Below are 22,010 nucleotides of genomic sequence, written 5' to 3' on the forward strand. Positions count from 1 at the left end.
TCATGGAGAGGTGCGTCGCTGCCCAGGGCCAGTTGAGGTCCCAGCTGAGGCTTATTAGCATCAGATCTATAAGTGAAAGCGCCCACCAACTGCCAGGTCACCCCCAGTTACCCAGTGATCTGTGCATCTGAGGCCCTAAAAAATCGTGAAACAGGGACAAGCCATTCCTTCTGTGCCCTGTGGAAATAAATCCCTGACTTACAGAATCTGTGAGCTGAGACAATTATTATTTAGGGTGACTGATCTTGGAGTAAGTTATTTCAAAGCTATAGTGACAGGGACATTTGTATTGTGTGCAGAAAATGTTTTAAGCTACTAAATTTTATGATAACTTGCAATGCAGCAATATTTACCATAACATGCTCTATGCTCAGAGTTGACTAATACAGGGAGCACAAACAAATTAGAATAATTCCTTCAGCAATTTCACTTGGAGTACCAGGGCAAATTGCTTCCTTTCCTCTCCCCGCAGTCAGAAGGGGAAATGGGAGAGGCTGTGGCCTCAAAATAAAGCTGCAGGACTCCTATCTTTTTATTTTTATTATTATTGTTTATTTATTTTTGGCTGTGCTGGATCTTCTTTGCCACACTCAGGCTTTCTATAGTTACAGAAGGCAGGGCTACTCTCTAGGCGTGGTGATGGGCTTCTCATTGCAGTGGCTTCTCCTCTTGCAGAGTATGGGCCCTAGAGCTCAGGAGTTATGGACTCAGGAGTTGTGGCTCTAGGGGTTAGTTGCCCTGCAGCATGTGGAATCTTCCTGGATGATGGATCGAACCTGTGTCCCTTGCACTGGCAGGTGGATTCTTAGCCACTAGACCAACAGGGAAGTGCCGATGTCATTCTTTTTTTAAAAGAAAAATATTAATTTATTAGGCTGTGCCAGGTGTTAGCTGCAGCATGTGGGATCTAGTTTCCTGACTAGGGATCAAATCTGGGCCCCCTGCACTGGGAGCCTGGAGTCTTACTAGATCACCAGGGAAGTCCCCTATGTCATACTTAACCATGTATTCAATACAAAGAGAAAGTGGACTACTTCCATTCTCTATGTATAAGGATATACATGGAGTATAAAATAGATCCACAGTACATCTGTGATATCAAAACTTCACAGTGTGGGCAAATCAGAAAAAATATCTCAAAAGACTGTGGATGGGGGGAAAGGGAGGCAATAATGAAAAAAAAATTAACAGTTGAGAAATGCTGTCAGAACCCATTTGGAGAGTGCAAAATGAAAAGCAAAAACAAAAGTAGAAAGTGAGAAGGAACTTTCAGAAAATGGAAACCATGGGCTCCTATTTAAGACACAGGCCTGAAGGAAGGTCTTCAGAAAACAAAGAGAGCAGGTTCACAGAGTCACCCACCTCCCCAGGCCACAAGCATCTGCAAGGTCCCCGATGGCCCCAGCCTGGTCCTTACTCCTGGCCCTGCTGCTGCTCAGCTGCAACGCCATCTGCTCTCTGGGCTGCCACCTGCCTCACACCCACAGCCTGGCCAACAGGAGGGTCCTGATGCTCCTGCGACAACTGAGGAGGGTCTCCCCTTCCTCCTGCCTGCAGGACAGAAATGACTTTGCATTCCCCCAGGAGGCGCTGGGTGGCAGCCAGTTGCAGAAGGCTCAAGCCATCTCTGTGCTCCACGAGGTGACCCAGCACACCTTCCAGCTCCTCAGCGCAGAGGGCTCAGCCGCCGTGTGGGATGAGAGCCTCCTGGACAAGCTCCGCGCTGCACTGGATCAGCAGCTCACTGACCTGCAATTCTGTCTGAGGCAGGAGGAGGGGCTTCGAGGGGCTCCCCTGCTCAAGGAGGACTCCAGCCTGGCTGTGAGGAAATACTTCCACAGACTCACTCTCTATCTGCAAGAGAAGAGACACAGCCCTTGTGCCTGGGAGGTTGTCAGAGCAGAAGTCATGAGAGCCTTCTCTTCTTCAACAAACTTGCAGGAGAGATTCAGGAGAAAGGACTGACACACACCTGGGTCAACACGGAAATGATTCTCATGGACCAACAGACCACACGTCCTCCTGCGCTGCCATGTCAAGGACTCTCATTTCTGCTGTCATCCTGCACTGAACTGAATCAATATGTCACATGATTTCAGGAATATTAAAGGATATCATGTTCTACTCTATAGGCACTGGTTCCTCACAGATGCCCTAGCTGATGTATCCATTTATTTATCTACTTGGACATTTATTTATTTACTTATTTATAAAGATTTAAATTATTCTTGTCCATATATATTTGTGTATATATATGTTGTCATTAAGAGAAATATATATATACTCTGTATGCAGTTTATTATTTTTCTTCACTCATTAAATTCTTCCTATAAAAACTTCATTTGCAGTTTATTTAAAAAAGAAACACCAAACCTGAATGTGCAACTTGATTCAAGAATACATTTTACAATTCCTTGACCCTTTTTTACAACTTGCATGTTAGAAGTAAAAATACACTTCCTTTAGCCAGGGTATTTGTTGCCTTCAGAACATAGAGGTGAACATAACTAGTCCAGTCTTTTTTGTAATTCTGATTTTTTTTAAGGAAAATAACCTAGAAACAATAATCAGTTAATTCATAATAATGTGTTAATTATTTTAAAAATAGTATTAATTAGTTGTAAAAAATATCAGTTAGGTTGAATGCAAAAACAAAAAGGAGAAAAATGGAATTCCCTCAGTAGAAGGTGGATCAAGCTATGTGAGGACATAAAAATAAAAGTTAACTACTAGACTAGTGGGCTTCCCCCACCGCTCAGCAGTAAATACTCTGCCTGCAATGCAGGAGCCACAGGAGGCATGGGTTCAATCCCTTGGTCCGGAAGATCCCTGGAGAAGGAAATGGCAACCCACACCAGTATTCTTGCCTGGGGAATTCCATGGATAGAGGAGCCTGGTGGATGACAGTCCATAGGGTCTCAAAGAGTCAGACACAACTGAAGCGAGTTAGCACAGCACAGCACTAGACAAAGAGACATTTCAGTGCAAATGTCCATTGGATTTGGAGATGGCAATTGATGAAGTGTAAAGCATGGAACAGAAGAAGTGATCAAATGGGAGGAGAATACAGAATGAGAAAAGGACTTAAATTGAGTTCCATGACCTTAACCTTAAAAAGGAGGGAATGTCACAAAGGAAGCAGAGAGAGAGTAGCCGTAAGTTAACAGGACAAGAGAGAATGGTGAGAAGACAGATGCAAAGGCTGCAACCACTTAAGAGGCAATGCATTCATGAACATGTAGATGGAAAGTGCCTCCTACTTGGGAAAAGAGATGACATTGACCTTTTAGTGAGAGCTTTCTTGGTAGAATTAATCAGCAGAAACCATAGTGGACAAGACGAAAGGATGAAGAAGAGAAGGTAATGATAATATCTAGAACATGGCTTTCAGATATTTGCTGTCTGAATTGGAGGAGACGATAGGGTGGGACCTAAAGTAGAAGGTGGATTTTTTTCTTTTCTTTTTTTTTTTTTTTTTTTTGCTCTGCAGTGTTTTCCCTTTTTGAAATACTTTGCTTATGAAGGGATTTCATGGATTTGATATATAGACAACTCATATCAGTGTTCAAGATTGGATTTATTTTAAATCATGAGATTCAGTCACATACAATGGTAATGTATCATTATTTTGATTAATTGGATGTTGAAAGTCCCTTATGCTGGGAAAGACTGAAGGCAGGAGGAGAAGGGGATGACAGAGGATGAGATGGTTGGATGGCATCACTGACTCAATGGATATGAGTTTGAGTAGGCTCCGGGAGTTGGTGATGGACAGGGAGGCCTGGCGTCCTGTAGACCATGGGGTCACAAAGAGTTGGACATGACTGAGCAACTGAACTGAACTGAACTGAATGTCAAGAAGCTGCTCCATGGTTGAAACCATTCACTACATGGGAAATAGATGGAACTGACCTTACTGAGAGCTGTTGTGGTGGAATCAATCAGCAGGAACCATACTGGAGTAGGTAGAAGATTATAACAAACGAAGTCCCATGGACATTTACTCACCTGGGGATTCACTTCACGTCTGTTACTCTCGTCAAAGTCAGATTTGCATTAGTTTTTTTTTTTGCCTCAGTGTATCCGATACAATGATGGCTTTCCAAGAAAGCTGAATGGAGAAGAAAATCGATGTGTTGAACATTACAGAAAATTATGGTACAGACCCTTTATGTTCCCATTTTTACTTTCGTACTAGGCTACTAACCTCAAGGTGATACAGAAAGTAATTCAGAAGTAGCAAGAAAACCCCTGCCCAGAAAAATAGGAAATGAAAAAGAACGTAAAATCACATAGACTCTGAAATCAGGAGAGCATGAGGCTGATTTTACCTAGCATCACAGACACTACAGCTCCACTGTGAGATGACAATGATGATCCAAGAGGCTCAACAGAAATGTACTCAACCAGCTAATGATGCTTATTAACAACTTCTATTACAGCTCTGATGTAAGGTGAATAGAAGCTTATGATGGGAGCTATGATGGAAAAATCTAAGAATACTCATTGTGAATAATTTTTTGGATTAATTATGAACTCTGTGCTAACAATAGAATGGTGAACAAGAAAAAAAAAAAAAGAATGGTGAACAAGAGATATACCTTTCTCCTTTGGTGGTTACTTGTTAAATGTGTCTAATAAATCTATTTTCAAGAAGACCAATGCAGAAGGATAAGTCAGAGGGACTGGTATAAAAAAAAAAAAAAAAACAAGGCAGAAACAGAAACAAGACTAGAAGTAAACGCAGCCAAACTCCTTGCAAGATAAATGTAACTCCTTATCCTACATTTACTTCTTTTCCTTTATCCCGTCCATCATATTCAATGTATGACAGAAACTCACTATACTAAAAGGGGAGAAACACAGTTTGAAGAGACAGAGAAAATATCAGAACTAGACTCAGATACAGTAGATATTTAGAAATTATCAGACCAGCAGTCAATTAACAGTGACTAAAGTGCTAAGGCTCTAATGTATTCACCTACTTATCCCTGCACTTAATCTGTCATATTATGTATGGTATTTAAAATTTTTATTCATATAATATCATGTTCAACTTTATAATATATTCAAATATAATAAAGGATGCTTACCTTTATCATCTCTCGAATTATTTTCTTTTTTAATTTATGAAGCTCTTCCTCAGGAGACATCTTGGAGCTGTTATTCTTACAAAAAGAAATAGCCTAAATTTGCAAAACAAACTAAAAAATGGATGATAGTTTCTACTCATTATTCACTTCTTTAGTAGGTTATATTTTAAAAACCTTATATTTCTATATTACTTCTCTGGTGGCTCAGTGGTAGAGAATCCTCCTGCTAATGCAAGAGATGCAGAAGATGTGAGTTGGATCCCTAGGTTGGGAAGATCTCCTGGAGAATGAAATGGCGACCCACTCCAGCATTCTTGCCTGGAAAGCCCCATGGACAGAGGAGCCTGGTGGGCTACAGTCCATGGGGTCACAGAGTCAGACATGACTCAATGACTATACAACATTTCTATATCAGATATATGATAGCTCTGATAATACAGAGGTGAAAAAAGCAAACGTAGAATCTCTTCTTCTGAAGACTTCTGTTTGGAAAAAAAAGATTTAAAAACTGTAATCATGCTTAATTATTTCATTTAAACGTCCTGTTACAATGATAGCTAGACAAAAGGAGATTCTCTCATGGGAATCTAGCTGAGAACTCTCAAGAAGGAGAGAAAGCAGATGTAGTCTATAAGTGCCCAAGAAACACCTAAAGACAGATTTCCCATTGGTAGAAGCTTATGTGGATATTGTGCCTTAGGAGACGAGTGTAGAAGGAGAAGATGACCTAACGCTTACAAGGACCTTTCATTTTGAAGGCTGAGAAAGTTAAGGAGAGTCTACAAAGGGCCCAGAGTTGGGACAACCAGGGCACTTGGGAGCCACCCAGGAGAAATGATCTTCCCAAAGCATCAAAGAAGAAAGCAAAGGATTGAGAATCACACAGGCTGAAAGTTAAAGAATGATTTCTATGTCATATGAGATCCTGCATCGAGTCTAGACTCTGTCAGGACATACAGGTAATCACAGGAAATCATTGAACTTCCCTGAGCGTCAGCCTCCTCAAATATAGAGTAAGTGAAAATGTTTCTAGAGTTGTTTTGAGTACCAGATAAACCAGAACATTCAAGAACACTTAGCAGAGTATCACCCACTGAGGCTAAACAGGTAGTGCCTATTTTATTGTTTTTTTACATATAAATCTAAATGGCGATAATGAACTCTCCTACCATCTCTCTGTAACTGCAAACAAATCTAAGAAAAGAATGGGGGAAAGTGTTCCATCAATTATTATGTAGTTATATACATAATAATATACATATACATCATATGAAAACATATTATAAAGTATACTCAGTTCAGTTCAGTCTCTCAGTTGTGTCCAACTCTTTGCGGCCCCATGGATTGCAGCACGCCAGGCTTCCCTGTCCATCACCAACTCCCGGAGGTTGCTCACACTCATGTCCATCGAGTCGGTGATGCCATCTAACCATCTCATCCTCTGTCATTCCCTTCTCCTCCTGCTTTCAATCTTTCCCAGCAGCAGGGTCTTTTCCAATAAGTCAGTTCTTCACATCAGGTGGCCAACGTTTTGGAGTTTCAGCTTCAGCATGTCCTTCCAATGAATATTCAGGACTGATCTCCTTTAGGATGGACTGGTTGGATCTCCTTGCAGTCCAAGGGACTCTCAAGAGTCTTCTCCAACACCAGTTCAAAAGCATCAGTTCTTCAGTGCTCAGCTTTTATAGTCCAACTCTCACATCCATACATGACTATTGGGAAAAGCATAGCTTTGACTAGACAGACCTTTGTTGGCAAAGTAATGTCTCTGCTTTTTAATATGCTTTCTAGGTTGGTCATAGCTTTTCTTCCAAGGAGCAAGTGTCTTTTAATTTCATGGCTGCACTCAACATCTGCAGTGATTTTGGAGCCCCCAGAAATAAAGTCTCTCACTGTTTCCATTGTTTCCCCATCTATTTGCCAGGAAGCAATGGGACCGTATGTCATAATCTTAGTTTTCTGAATGCTGAGTTTTAAGCCAACTTTTTCACTCTCCTTTTTCACTTTCATCAAGAGGATCTTTAGTTCTTCTTAGCTTTCTGCCATAAGGCTAGTGTCATCTGCGTATCTGAGGTTATTGATTAAAGTATACTACATACATAATATACCATACACCTGCTGATTCTGATACATGGTATAATTCTGCCTTCCTCTCTGCACTATCCTTGATCTCATTGTTTCAATCAAATATCACAATCATTCACTCCTCTCAGTGTAGAAATCCCCAGCATGCTCTCCTCATTCACTCTGCATGAAGGCGTCCTTTCCATTCATATAGCTGTGTCCTTCTCCGTTACGGTTTCTAGTTGTCAATTTCCCCTTATGGTTGCAAACCACCAACTAAAAGCAGAAGCTGAGTAAAAGTTCTAGGTTTGTCAGACACTCTCCTATGACTTCACCCACTCAGCCGGCCAATCGCTGCAGGTCCAGACTGTCCAGCCTCTCAGAGAAACACAGAAAATAGAAGGAACCCTGCCCCACAGTGAACAATGGTGGAGACACCAGGGGCTCCTCTGAGGCTCTACCTGGGCTCTTCCTGTGCTGACTGCACTAGGAGGAGCTCACCTGGTTCAGGAATCTCATTTGCTCAAAAAGCCCAAAGCGCAGGAAACATGGAGCCAAAACTTGGAAGCTTGGAACTTGGAAGCTTGAGAACTTGGAAGGAGAACAGAGATGTTTAAAGTGTTCGTGGAGCAGCAGCAGGTCCTCAGGACATGGAACCACATAGATGAGCTGCACTGAGGCAAGCGTTTCTCCAGAACATTCCTTTTCAGAGACTGAGAAGACTGAAGTGGATGCTGAGAGCCCAGAGACAGAGCACAAGGGCCTGGCCACCAGCTGTGTCACCCAGCACGGGTGACATTCATACCACAGCAGCCTGCAGAGTCCTGGAAGGGGCGACAGTCACTCCCGTCACAGCTTCAGACTTGTTTCTTCCTTAGGAATGAGCTTACAGTGAATGATGTCAGATTCATCATCTCCGAGGAAGAAGATTTAGCTTCAGGACCAGGGACCAGGGACCAGGCTTGATCACTCAAGAACTTTTGTATAGCAAAGTTTTACTACAGTATGAAAAAGAGACAGGGAAAGCTTCTGACATAGATATCAAAAGGGGTACGGAGAGTGCCCCCCTTGCTAGTGTTAGCAAGGGAGTTATATACTTTTTAAATTGGTTATGACAGTAAATCAAAAGAATGTCCCAAGGTTGTAAAGATCCTACTAGACCCACTCCCACAATATACATTTTAAGATAACAGGATTAGTCAGAAGGTTTTCAGGAAGGAGAAACATGTCCTCAAGTAGGATCCATTGTTGTTATATAATCCTTACTAAGGAACATAGAAAAAAGTTTGTCCTTTCCTCCTTGAGAATTCCAGACCCCTACCTCCTCCTTGAGAGCCCCAGACACCTTTCTCCTCCTTGGGGACCCTAGACTTCTTATCAACCTGCCTAGGAATTGACTCTCTCAGGACCCAGCAAGTTATCACAGAGCAGGACTAGGTGTTCCTGGGGATAATGCAATCCAAGGAAGTTCTTAAAATTCCATCATGATGTCTTTGCCTCTTTGAAAGACAAAAAACAATAAAAACAAGTTTGATAGAAGAGACAAGGGCTGGGCTTTTAATACATTTAGTGCAGATGGTGATTGTAACCATGAAATTAAAAAAATGTTTGCTTCTTGGAAGAAAAGCTATGACCAACCTAGACAGCATATTAAAAAGCAGAGACATTACTTTGCCAACAAAGGTCCATATGGTCAAAGCTGTGGTTTTTCCAGTAGTCATGTATGGATGTGAGAGTTGGACTATAAAGAAAGCTGAACACCAAAGAATTGAGGCTTTTGAACTGTGGTGTTGGAGAAGACTCTTGAGAGTCCCTTGGAGATCCAACCAGTCCATTCTAAAGGAGATCAGTTCTGGGTGTTCATTGGAAGGAGTGATGCTGAAGCAGAAACTCCAATACTTTGGCCACCTAATGCAAACAGTTTACTCATTGGAAAAGACCCTGATGCTGGGAGGGATTGGGGGCAGGAGGAGAAGGGGATGACAGAGTATGAGATGGCTGGATGGACATGAGTTTGAGTAGGCTCTGGGAGGTGGTGATGGACAGGGAAGCCTGGCATGCTACAGTCTGTGGGTCACGAAGAGTCAGACACGACTGAGTCACTTTCACTTTCAGACCTGAAGAGGTCCTCTGGGAAATCAGTGAGGTCATTCTCAACTGAAAACAAAACAAAACAAAGCAATGTGAGAGCGGAGAGTTCAGTTTTGGGGAGGACTTGCTGCAGGTTATACCTAGGAGGACAGCATCTCATCAGCTCCCAGGAACTGCTCCAAGGTCAGGGGAGGTCCGTATATGTAATTGCAGTGAAGAGGTTACATGAAGACACCTCACATCTTGGTAGAAGATGGCTGAGAGTCAGGATAACAAATGTCTCTATGAATGAGTTTAGTGCTTTTCTATGTATATGTTGCAAAAAGTTAGCTTCATAAAACTTTCTCCAGAAATGATCTAAAGTATCTTAAGGCCTGTTTTGCTAATTTTTCCAGAGCACAGAGTGTCTCATTCCTGATTTCCAACCTGAACCTCTATCAGGGAGAATTGGAGATCAGGGACTAAGTGGCTAGTGACTTCATTCATGTAGAACAAGATGGTGAATGACATTTTAGTCGTCATCCTGAAGGAGAAATGTCGGAGCTCATGTGGCAAGAAATTGTTAGGTACTTTTTCTCTGTCCATAAACTCATGAGAAAAGTTAAGGGCATAAAATACATAGATTATAGGGTTCACCTCTCGTACAGTTAATAATTTACTATATTTCGCTGAAGAAATCACTCATAAAATCTCAGACTTTGTGCCTCAAGGGTTGTGGGTTCTTGGTTTCCTACCAGGAGTTGAACTCAGACCTCAGAAGTGAAAGTGCTGGATCCTGACCACTAGACCACTAGATTAGAAAACTAATGCTTTTTTTTCCTTTCAACTGGCAGAAAAATCTATAGTCTTCTAGGTATTTATTAGTTTATTTTTGATTAAAACTTAATGTCAATTCTGTAGACTCAGATCCCATTCCGAATTGCCTTAACAAAACCATAGAATGTAACCCTTTGGCATCTGAAATGGATTACAGGTCCTTCGTCATCTCACTCTCCTCTGTCTATGTATTTCATTGGTTCCTAAATATCATGTTCATCTACACTCTTCACTTTTTTAAACAGGCTTGTTCAGACAAATCATTGTAAAGCTCCTAAAATATGCCTGTGTACCTTTGGTACACTGGGAATAGTCCAGTGGTTCAGATTTATATTTCTTTCCAGCTGGATAAGTGGGTATGGTCCCAGCAGGATTAATGACAGGATTGATTTAATATTTTAAAGACCTTAGAAAGTGCCTAGTCTGCTAGTAGCAAGCAATAAAATTCAGTTACTTTTTAACATCATGATTACTACTACCTGGGGATTAACATAAGTATCTTTGGAATCATTTGATTCCCTTCTTTTTAATTCTAGTTTTTGCAAAGCATCTTCTCATTGTCTAAGTGGATTTATCATCTGAGACAGATGCTCAGCAAGGCTGGTGTCCTTGATCCTGCCAGAGAGGGTTAATGTTGCAGCAACTGGGGTTCTAGTTGCCCATCTCTTGTGAGCTGGTGGGTGTGACTTCTTCCTTCTCTCCTGAAACTGATCCTACATTGATTAAAAGAAAGAAAAATGATGCAGCTGATCTTGAAAAGCAAAGAGCAGTCAACTGACCAAGGACTTGACCTTCGTTGAACTTCTGTCAGAAGCAGCCATGTCCCAGCCTTTCTGTTCATCATACTGACCTCATCCTTCCCCTCTGCCACAGCCTCGTCCCCAGATTTGCTGCACTGAAGTTTGCTAACTCAGAATATGTCATTGTGTCAGAATACTTCCCTTCTATAATATTCATGACATTGAGACTTACACTTGTTTTCTTTTTGCCCACAAAAAACATCTCAAATTTTACTTTGTAGGAAAAGCTGCAAAGGGAAACAAGAAATCTAAAGTCTTGAAGGTGATAGAGATACAGCCCCTCTGCCTGTCTTTACTTCCCTTTATTGTTCGTATCTCATCATGAATTAGAAGGATTACAGCAGGAGCAGCAGGACAAATCTAGTCCAGTAAGTCAGTAAATGAAAATGCATATATAAAGTTTAAACGAAAAATTGTACTCAAGTAAAAGAAAGAAGGCTGTTTCTCCTAATCTAGTAGCCTGATCCTCAGACCCTGCATTCTCAGAGACGAGACAGAGGGACAGAAATGCCCAGTGAAACTTAGAAACCCATATCAATTCAGACATAAGACACAGATCTTTCTCATTTGATTGATAAATTTCCATTTAGATGGGTACATTTAAAGCTTTTGGAGATAGATAAAATAAACAGTTTAGATTGATGACATTTTCTTTGACCATATTCAGAATACATAAATGAAAATCAAAAAAGGAAGTAAAAGTGTATAGAAATGATTAGAAAATGAAAATTACCATGTTCCCTATTTAATGGCCTTGCTTAGAAACAATGCCATCAGAGAACCTACCTCAAGGTTCCACCAGACGCCTTCCCAGCCAGCCCAGCAGCAGCCTCATCTTCCCCATGGCCTTTGTGCTCTCTCTACTGATGGCCCTGGTGCTGGTCAGCTATGGCCCGGGAAGATCCCTGGGCTGTGACCTGTCTCAGAACCACGTGCTGGTTGGCAGGCAGAACCTCAGGCTCCTGGGCCAAATGAGGAGACTCTCCCCTCGCTTCTGTCTGCAGGACAGAAAAGACTTCGCTTTCCCCCAGGAGATGGTGGAGGGCGGCCAGCTCCACGAGGCCCAGGCCATCTCTGTGCTCCATGAGATGCTCCAGCAGAGCTTCAACCTCTTCCACACAGAGCGCTCCTCTGCTGCCTGGGACACCACTCTCCTGGAGCAGCTCCGCACTGGACTCCATCAGCAGCTGGACAACCTGGATGCCTGCCTGGGCCTGTTGACGGGAAAGGAAGACTCTGCCCTGGGAAGGACGGGCCCCACACTGGCCGTGAAGAGGTACTTCCAGGGCATCCATGTCTACCTGAAAGAGAAGGAATACAGCGACTGTGCCTGGGAAATCATCATAATGGAAATCATGAGATCCTTCTCTTCATCGACCAGCTTGCAAGAAAGGTTAAGAATGATGGATGGAGACCTGAACTCACCTTGACATGACCCTCACTGACTAAGATGCCACATCATCCTTGTATACTCACCTGGGGTCATTTCAGAAGACTCTGAATTCTGCTTTAGCCAGCAAATTTGTTGAATTACTTCAGCCAATACTTTGTCAGTAGTAAATGAATATATGTAAATTATTTTTGTGGCTGCTGGTGCATCAGTCCTGAAGTGTAGACAGCTCTGATGTTATTGTTTGTTTGCTTATTTATTTTGTTATATTTATTCTTTTATTTCCTCATATTTATTTTTCCATATAAAATATATTTGTTTACATTATATTAAAATTTAGCAAATACATTCATGTTTATTTCATTAAATTTGTAATTCATTGTGTTTATTAAATATTATCAAGGTAAACTTCTGGAGTTTTTTGTTATTTTTTGTTTAGTTGCTAAGTAAAGTGTGACTCTTTTGTGACCCCATAGACTATAGCCCACCAGGCTCCTTTGTCCACAGGATTCTCCAGGCAAGATTACACTGCTGCTGCTAAGTCATTTCAGTAGTGTCCAACTCTGTGCGACCCCATAGACGGCAGCCCACCAGGCTCCCCCGTCCCCAGGACTCCCCAGGCAAGAACACTGGAGTGGGTCGCCAGTATGTTGCAATTTCCTTTCCCAGGGGATCTTCCCCAACCAAGGATGGAAGCTGCATTTCAGGCAGATTCTTTACTGTCTGAGCCACTAGGGAAGACCCTTGGTTGAAAAAATGAGAGAAAAAGGGATTTTGTAAACTGAAATTAATTATTTATGGTAGTTACTGGGTCATAGGTTAGTCAAATATGGCATTTGTGCAATGAAGTGAGATAAACTAGGAAGCAGTTTTCAAAACAGTACTGATGATTTTGCTTCCACTGAAGCCAAGAACTTAAACTAAAGTTTTGTTTGGTCATAAAATATCTTAACTTGATATTTAAGACTTATACATTTTCAGTTATTTATAATTACTTATAAATTATAAGAATCCACCTGCAATGTAGGAGATCCCGGTTAGATTACTGAGACAGGAAGATCCCTTGGAGAAGGGACAGGCTACCCACTCCAGTATTCTTGGGCTTCCCTAATGGCTCATTTGGCAAAGAATCTGCCTGCAATATGAGAGACGTGGGTTCGATCCCTGAGTTGGGAAGAGAAGGGAATGCCTATCCACTCTAGAATTCTGGCCTGGAGAATTCCATGAACTGTATGATCCATGAAGTCTCAAAGAGTCAGACATAACTTAATGACCTTCAGTATAAATTCTGAAATATTTTTTAACCAATTAACATTGCAAGAGAAATTAACCATTTATATTAATATTAAATGAAATACTTTTCCCTTTAAGTCTCAGTCTTGTCCCCAAGTCTTCCCACTGGAGGGTCTGAATATCTAATAGATTTCTGTCCAGATTTCAGGTGCCTTTTTCTTTTCCCTGAATCCCTGAAAGAATTAGTCTTTCTCCCCAGAAACAACCCTGAATTTGAAAATACTTCACAACTTGCTCTGATTTCCAGCCATCAATCGCAGCATAAATGGCCCGGTGTAAATAGATCTGGCCGAAATCTCCTCCTAGGAAGGGGAGGGAGGACATGGGGGCAGGTGCAGAAATCTAAGGATCTGAGCAAAGTAGCATTAAAGCTCCCCTGGGCAGTGGGACCCAAAAGGAAGTTTCCTCACTGCTCCCCGGGCCCCTCAGGCTCCCTGGGCTGTGGCGGCGGCGCCTCGCCGGGGTCAAGGCTCTTGCCAACGGGGACTCCTCGGTTCTCCCCTGGATCCTGCGCGACAGTTCGTGGCGCTGGACGTGGAGGCGCGTCCTGTCCATTACTGAGAGTTCAGGTGCACATCCCGGCCGCTGGGACGCCCCGAAGGGAGCTTGGAGGACTTAGCTTAGTGCAGGACCTGAGCTGTTTCACTGAGACCCAGATGAAGAGCTGAATTTCTGAAACTCTGGTCTCCCTGCTGATGGCAACGGGGATGCTCTGCTCCATCCCTAACATTTCACCTGTTAGCATATCTCGTCTTCTATTCTTCCAGTCATTTCCCATATTCATGTAATTTGGTAGCATTAAGTATTTTTAACCTAAATCCACAAGAGCCTTGTCAGCTTGGTGTTTTCTACAGTTGTTCTCATTGTTTAGTCGCTAAGTCTTATTTGACTCTTTGTGACCCCATGGACTGTAGCCTGCCAGGTTTCTCTGTTTGGGATTCCCCAGACAATACTGGAGTATGTTGCCATTTCCTCCTCCAGAGGACTTTCCCAATCCAGGATCTAACACCCCTCTCCTGCATGGACACGTGGATTCTTTAATCCACTGAAAGATTCTTTCCCACCAGGGAAGCCTGTTTCCTACAGAGATTCACTGAAATGTTTGTAATCCAATCTCTTGCAATGGCTATAATTCTCAAGGGCTTTATCTATCATGCATCTCAAGTTTATGGTGATGGTTAATTGAGCAATGTATATAAATCATCTTGGACAGTTAAATATGATTATTTTATAATTATTAGAATCATTAATTTTGTCAATCACATTTAGATTCTCAGAAAGAATTACCAATTGATAATTTCATTTTGCTTATTACATAAAATAATCAGGATACTTTATCAATTGCTCAATTCATCTAGAATTTTGGAGGTAGATGATAAACTAATGAAAATATAAAGTACTGTAACAGCAAGGTATGGAAAACAAAGGCACAACGTGTGTTAGTGAAATAGGAAAATAAGCGATGGTTCAATACGTACAATTTGCACAGTGTTTATGGTATGGATAGGGAGGTGGAGTTTGGAATTTGACATAATAGGTTTTGAAACCTGGACTTCCATTTTCTTAGATTGTTTTTTCAAATAAAGTCTTAGCAGGTGGCTCCTGGAAATGAGAATATTTACAACTCAGGTTCAACTGTGTTGGAAGGATTAAGTGTCCCTTTTAAGGGCTAAGGAATTTGTAGTTGCTGTTAACGTCACTTGTTTAAGATTGAAAGTCTGTGGAATTTGTTTGGCAAGTTCTTGGTAATCATGTTCCCAGTAGCATTGTAACATTTAATTAGTAATCAATTCAGGATGAATGAGCCATAATAAGGGATGACAGCATCAAGGAATGTGTTCAGTTCAGTTCACTTCAGTCGCTAAGTCATGTCCGACTCTTTAAGACCCCATAAATAGCACACCAGGCCTCCCTGTCCATCAGCAACTCCAGGAGTTCACCCAAACTTATGTGCATTGTGTCGGTGCTGCCATCCAGCCATCTCATCCTCTGTCCTCCCCTTCTCCTCCTGCCCCCAATCCCTCCCAGCATCAGAGTCAACCCTTTGATTGAGGTGGCCAAAGTACGGGAGTTTCAGCTTTAGCATCATTCCTTCCAAAGAACACTCAGGGCTGATCTCCTTTAGAATGAACTGGTCGGATCTCCTCGCAGTCCAAGGGACTCTCAAGAGTCTTCTCCAACACTACAGTTCAAAAGCATCAATTCTTCGGTGCTCAGCCTTCTTCACAGTCCAACTCTCACATCCATACATAACCTCTGGAAAAACCATAGCCTTGACTAGACAGACCTTTGTTAGCAAAGTAATGTCTCTGCTTTTAATATGCTATCTAGGTTGGTCATAACTTTCCTTCCAAGGAGTAAGCGTCTTTTAATCTCATGGCTGCAATCACCATTTGCAGTGATTTTAGAGCCCAGAAAAATAAAGTCTGACACTGTTTCCACTGTTTCCCCATCTATTTCCCATGAAGTGGTGGGACCAGATGCCATGATCTTCTTTTTCTGAATGTTGAGCTTTAAGCCACCTTTTTCACTCTCCTCTTTCACTTTCATCAAGAGGCTTTTTAGTTCCTCTTCACTTTCTGCCATAAGGGTGGTGTCATCTGCATATCTGAGGTTATTGATATTTCTCCCGGCAATCTTGATTCCAGCTTGTGCTTCTTCCAGCCCAGCGTTTCTCATGATGTACTCTGCATAGAAGTTAAATAAACAGGGGGACAGTATACAGGCTTGATGTACTCCTTTTCCTATTTGGAACCAGTCTGTTGTTCCATGTCCAGTTGTAACTGTTGCTTCCTGACCTGCATATAGGTTTCTCAAGAGGCAGGTCAGGTGGTCTGATATCCCCATCTCTGTCAGAATTTTCCACAGTTTATTGTGATCCACACAGACAAAGGCTTTGGCATAGTCAATAAAGCAGAAATAGATGTTTTTCTGGAACTCTCTTGCTTTTTCGATGATCTAGCAGATGTTAGCAATTTGATCTCTGGTTCCTCTGCCTTTTCTAAAGCCAGCTTGAACATCTGTAAGTTCACAGTTCACATATTGCTGAAGTCTGGCTTGGAGAATTTTGAGCATTACTTTACTAGAGTGTGAGATGTGTGCAATTGTGTGGTAGTTTGAGCATTCTTTGGCATTGCCTTTTTTTGGGATTGGAATGAAAACTGACCTTTTCCAGTTCTGTGGCCACTGCTGAGTTTTCCAAATTTGCTGACATATTGAGTGCAGCACTTTCACAGCATCATCTTTCAGGATTTGGAATAGCTCAACTGGAATTCCATCACCTCCACTAGCTTTGTTCATAGTGATGCTTTCTAAGGCCCACTTGACTTCACATTCCAGGATGTCTGGCTCTAGGTGAGTGATCACCCCATCATGATTATCTTGGTCATGAAGCTCTTTTTTGTACAATTCTCTGGGTATTCTTGCCACCTCTTATTAATATCTTCTGCTTCTGTTAGGCCCATACCATTTCTGTCCTTTATCGAGCCCATCTTTGCATGAAATGTTTCCTTGGTATCTCTAATTTTCTTGAAGAGATCTCTAGTCTTTCCCCTTCTGTTGTTTTCCTCTATTTCTTTGCATTGATCGCTGAGGAAGGTTTTTTATCTCTTCTTGCTGTTATTTGGAACTCTGCATTCAGGTGCTTGCTGCTACTGCTAAGTCACTTCAGTCGTGTCCGACTCTGTGCGACCCCATAGATGGAAGCCCACCAGGCTTCCCCATCCCTGGGATTCTCCAGGCAAGAACACTGGAATGGGTTGCCATTTCCTCCTCCAATGAATGAAAGCGAAAAGTGAAAGTGAAAGTGAAGTCGTGTCCAACTCTTAGCGACCCCATGGACTGCAGCCTACCAGGCTCCTCCATCCATGGGATTTTCCAGGCAAGAGTACTGGACTGGGGTGCCATTGCCTTCTCCATTCAGATGCTTATATCTTTCCTTTTCTCCTTTGCTTTCACTTCTCTTCTTTTCACAGCTATTTGTAAGGCCTCCCCAGACATCCTTCATCCAAGGTAAGGAGCAGCGGCTGCGCTTTGCTGGAGTAGCCGTGAAGAGATACCCCATGTCCAAGGTAAGAGAAACCCAAGTAAGACAGTAGGTATTGCAAGGGGGCATCAGAGGGCAGACACACTGAAACTATAATCACAGAAAACTAATCAATCTAATCACACTAGGACCACACAGCCTTGTCTAACTCAGTGAACCTAAGCCATGCCCTGTGGGGCCACCCAAGATGGGTGGGTCATGGTGGAGAGGTCTGACAGAATGTGGTCCACTGGAGAAGGAAATGGCAAACCACTTCAGTATTCTTGCCTTGAGAACCCTATGAACAGTATGATAAGGCAAAATGATAGGATACTGAAAGAAGAACTCCCCGGGTCAGTAGGTGCCCAATATGCTACTGGAGATCAGTGGAGAAATAACTCCAGAAAGAATGAAGGGATGGAGCCAAAGCAAACACAATACCCAGTTGTGGATGTGACTGGTGATACAAGCAAAGTCCGATGCTATTAGGAGCAATATTTCATAGGAACCTGGAATGTCAGGACCATTAATCAAGGCAAATTGGAAGTGGTCAAACAGGACCACTTGGGCTCTAGGGCACTCGGGCTTCAGTCATGGCGGTCCCGGGGTCTAGAGCACAGGCTCAATGGCTGTGGTGCACAGGCTTCACAGCCTCTAGACCACATGTAGTCCTATGTGTCACCTGCCTTGGCAGGCAGATTCCTTACCACTGAGCCACCAGGGGAGCTCCTCGGAGGACATTTAAAGTACATTGAGAGCTGTAGAAAGCTTCTTGAGGATTAGGGTCCTAAAACAAGTAAAAAACATTCCTTTATTACTGGTAAAAGTATCATTTTATTAACAAATTATTTTCTAAATAACTTTTCAATGTCAATTCTATACTATTACTTAATGATGTTTAATAAGTTGATCTAGAAATTTAAAAAAAATGATAACTACATAAGGCATTGAAGCTTACTTCACAAGTCAAGCCAGTGTCTCCCTGCTAAGGAGAAAAATCTTCCCTGCTTCTGTCTAGGAAGCACGTATGTCTTTCCCTTTTGTCACAAACAGGCCTCCTCAACATCCACATCCTGAGCAGAAGCTGGAAAACAAGGAGCAGAGGTTCTTCACTGGACTCGACACCAGGATGACCCGTCTGGACTGGAGGTGAGCAATGCAGGTGTCCTCCTTTAGAATGAGAACAGCAGGCTGTGGGAGTTCATTTTCTCAGGAGGACTTGCTGAGGACTACAGGCTGGAGGTCAGCCTCTCTTCTGCTCTAAGGGACTGCTCCACAGATGTCGGGGAGGTCAGGATGCATGTGATTGTGGTGAAGGGGTGACGTGCAGATAAGCTCACATCTTGGGAGAATGTGGCTGAGAATCAGGAGGAACAGATGTCTCTCTGAAGGATTTTAGAGCTTTTCTACCCATGAGAAGGTGCAAAATTGGGTTCATAAATTTCCTCTGGAAATTATCTAACTCTCTGCTGACCTGCTGTGTCAGTTTTCCCAGAGCACAGAGTGCCTCGTTCCTGATCTCCATCCTGAACTCCTATCAGGGTGTGTTGGAGGTCAGGACTGCAGTGAGTAGTGACTTCATTCTGCAGAACCTGCTGAGGAAAGATGTTTTCATTGTCATCCTGAAGGAGCAACGTCAGAGCTCATGTGGCGAGAAACTGTTGGATGCTTTTTCTTTGTACTTAAACTCACAAGAAAGGTCAAGAGTTTAAAATATATAGAAAAGAGGGCTCACTTCTCATAGGGATAATAAAGTTATTTCACTATATTTCATTGAAGAAACCACTCATAAAAGCTTAGACTTCCTTCTGCGTGGCTTGTGTGATTAGACTTCCCCAACCAGGGATCCAGGGACTGAAATCAGGTCACAGCAGTGAAAGTGCTGGATCCTAACCACTAGCCAATGAGCAAACACCTGCTTTTTTTTTTAAGCTGGCAGAACAATCTATTCCCTTCTAACTACTTAATAGTGATTTCGCTATTTAAATTAAATCTTAGTTCTGCTGACTTCAGACCACACCCTGTAGCCCTACAAAACAATAGATAGTGGCCTTTTGGCATTTGAAATGGATTAAGGGGTCTTTGTCATCTCATTCTCCTCCTCACTTACTTCATTGGTTCCTTAACGTCATGCTGATTTTCACCCTTCCTTTTATTTTTTAATGGGATCCTTCAGACAAATCAAAGCCCCCAAGGTTTGCCCTTGAATCTTTGCTGCTATTGGAATAGTTCATTTGTCCAGATTTATATTGTTCTCCAGGATTCTAAGTACGTGTGACCTAAGAGTTAATGAGAGGATTCAGTTAAAATTGTAAAGAACTTGGAAAGTGGCTAGTCCATTAGTAGCAAGCAATAAAATTCAGTGATTATTTTAATATCATAATTACCATTTCCCTGATTAAGATCAGGGTCTTTTGGAATCATTTAATTCCATTTCCTTTTAGTTTTTCTCAAAGCATCTTCTCATTGCCTGGGCGGATTTGTTACCTAGGCAGATGCTCAGGAAGGTTGGGCTCCAAGACACTGCCAAAGAGGATTCGTGTTCTAGCAACTGGCAATCTAGTCATTCACCTCTTGTTAGGTGGTGGGTTTGACTTCTTCCTTCTCTCATGAAACTAATCCTACATGGATTAATTGAAAGGAAACTGAGATAGCTGATCTTCCAAAGCAAAGGGCAGTCAACTGACCCAGGATTGGGCCTTCCTTGAGCTTCTGTCAGAAGCAGCCATGCCCCAAGCTCCGTGTTGTTCGTCCTGGCCTCATGCTCCCCTCTGCCACAGCCTCGTCCCCAGCTGTGCTGTATTGAATTTGCTAACTCAGAATGAGTCATTCCATCAGGGGAAACCACCTCCCTTCTTTCAGACATTCAGAATACATTAGTTTTCTCTGCCCACAACACAACTGTGGACTTTTACTTTCCAGGGAAGTGTCAAAGGAAAACAACAAGAACAAAAAAAACTAAAGTTTTGAAATGATAGAGCTACAGCCCCTTTGCCTTTCTTTGCTTTATTGTTCTTACCTCAACGTGAATTGGAACCAGAGCAGAAGCAGCAAGACAAATCCTGACCAACAAGTCACTAAAAGAATGTAGAAACTTTAAGTAAAAAATTACACTGTGGAAAATTCTGAAAGAGATGGGAATACCAGACCACCTGACCTGCCTCTTGAGAAACCTGTATGCAGGTCAGGAAGCAACAGTTAGATCTGGACATGGAACAACAGACTGGTTCCAAATAGGAAAAGGAGTACATCAAGGCTGTATATTTTCACCCTGCTTATTTAACTTCTATGCAGAGTACATTATGAGAAACGCTGGGCTGGAAGAAGCACAAGCTGGATTCAAGATTGCCGGGAAAAATATCAATAACCTCAGATATGCAGATGACACCACCCTTATGGCAGAAAGTGAAGAGGAACTAAAAAGCCTCATGATGAAAGTGAAAGAGGAGAGTGAAAAAGTTGGCTTAAAGCTCAACATTCAGAAAACGAAGATCATGGCATCTGGTCCCATCACTTCATGGGAAATAGATGGGGAAACAGTGGAAAAAGTGTCAGACTTTATTTTTCTGGGCTCCAAAATCACTGCAGATGGTGACTGCAGCCATGAGATTAAAAGACGCTTACTCCTTGGAAGGAAAGTTATGACCAACTTAGATAGCATATTAAAAGCAGAGACATTACTTTGCCAACAAAAGTCCGTTTAGTCAAGGCTATGGTTTTTCCAGTGGTCATGTATGGATGTGAGAGTTGGACTGTGAAGAAGGCTGAGCACCAAAGAATTGATGGTTTTGAGCTGTGGTGTTGGAGAAGACTCTTGAGAGTCCCTTGGACTGCAAGGAGATCCAACCAGTCCATTCTGAAGATCAGCCCTGAGTGTTCTTTGGAAGGAATGATGCTAAAGCTGACAAAATACAAACTCCAGTACTTTGGCCACCTCATGTGAAGAGTTGACTCATTGGAAAAGACTCTGATGCTGGGAGGGATTGGGGGAAGGAGGAGAAGGGGACAACAGAAGATGACATGGCTGGATGGCATCACTGCCTCGATGGACGTGAGTCTGAGTGAACTCTGGGAGTTGGTGATGGACAGGGAGGCCTGGCATGCTGTGATTCATGGGGTCACAAAGAGTTGCACACAACTGAGCGACTGAACTGAACTGAACTGAAAGAAAAGAAGGCTATTTCTCCCTGAACGAGTAGCCTGCCTCTCACTATCCTGAATCTCAGAGGGAGAAAGAAACAGAGGAACAGAGATGCCCAGTGGAATCAACTGCCTGAATGAACGACTGTAACTCACTAGATTCTGTGACATAAGCTTCCAGTGAGAGACAACACCATCACTCAATCTCCTTCTTCCAACTCAGAAACTCTGAGCAGAACAAGTCTTGAACAGTTTAAGTAAAAGGATTGAATAATAAAACTATACTCGGCAACGCTGAT

The 22,010-nt window shown here is 42.4% G+C and overlaps 2 protein-coding genes across 2 annotated transcripts; both read left to right on the forward strand.

Annotated features, from left to right (window-relative positions):
• The first annotated feature begins 1,395 nt into the window (after positions 1–1,395).
• IFNAG (interferon alpha G) lies at positions 1,396–1,965 on the forward strand. Its single transcript, NM_001172040.1, is given in 1 exon segment — positions 1,396–1,965. A coding segment is annotated over 1 exon segment (570 nt).
• Positions 1,966–11,706: 9,741 nt separating this feature from the next.
• LOC781778 (interferon omega-1) lies at positions 11,707–12,294 on the forward strand. Its single transcript, XM_059889371.1, has one exon. It carries the CDS (start codon positions 11,707–11,709, stop codon positions 12,292–12,294), a length of 588 nt encoding a protein of 195 aa, XP_059745354.1.
• Positions 12,295–22,010: the final 9,716 nt, after the last annotated feature.

The sequence above is a fragment of the Bos taurus genome, chromosome 8 (assembly GCF_002263795.3).
Source record: "Bos taurus isolate L1 Dominette 01449 registration number 42190680 breed Hereford chromosome 8, ARS-UCD2.0, whole genome shotgun sequence".
Lineage (NCBI taxonomy): Eukaryota > Metazoa > Chordata > Mammalia > Artiodactyla > Bovidae > Bos > Bos taurus.

Bases quoted from the DNA above. Each gene is read 5' to 3' on its own strand.
- LOC781778 (XM_059889371.1), top strand. From the start codon at position 11,707: ATGGCCTTTGTGCTCTCTCTACTGATGGCCCTGGTGCTGGTCAGCTAT.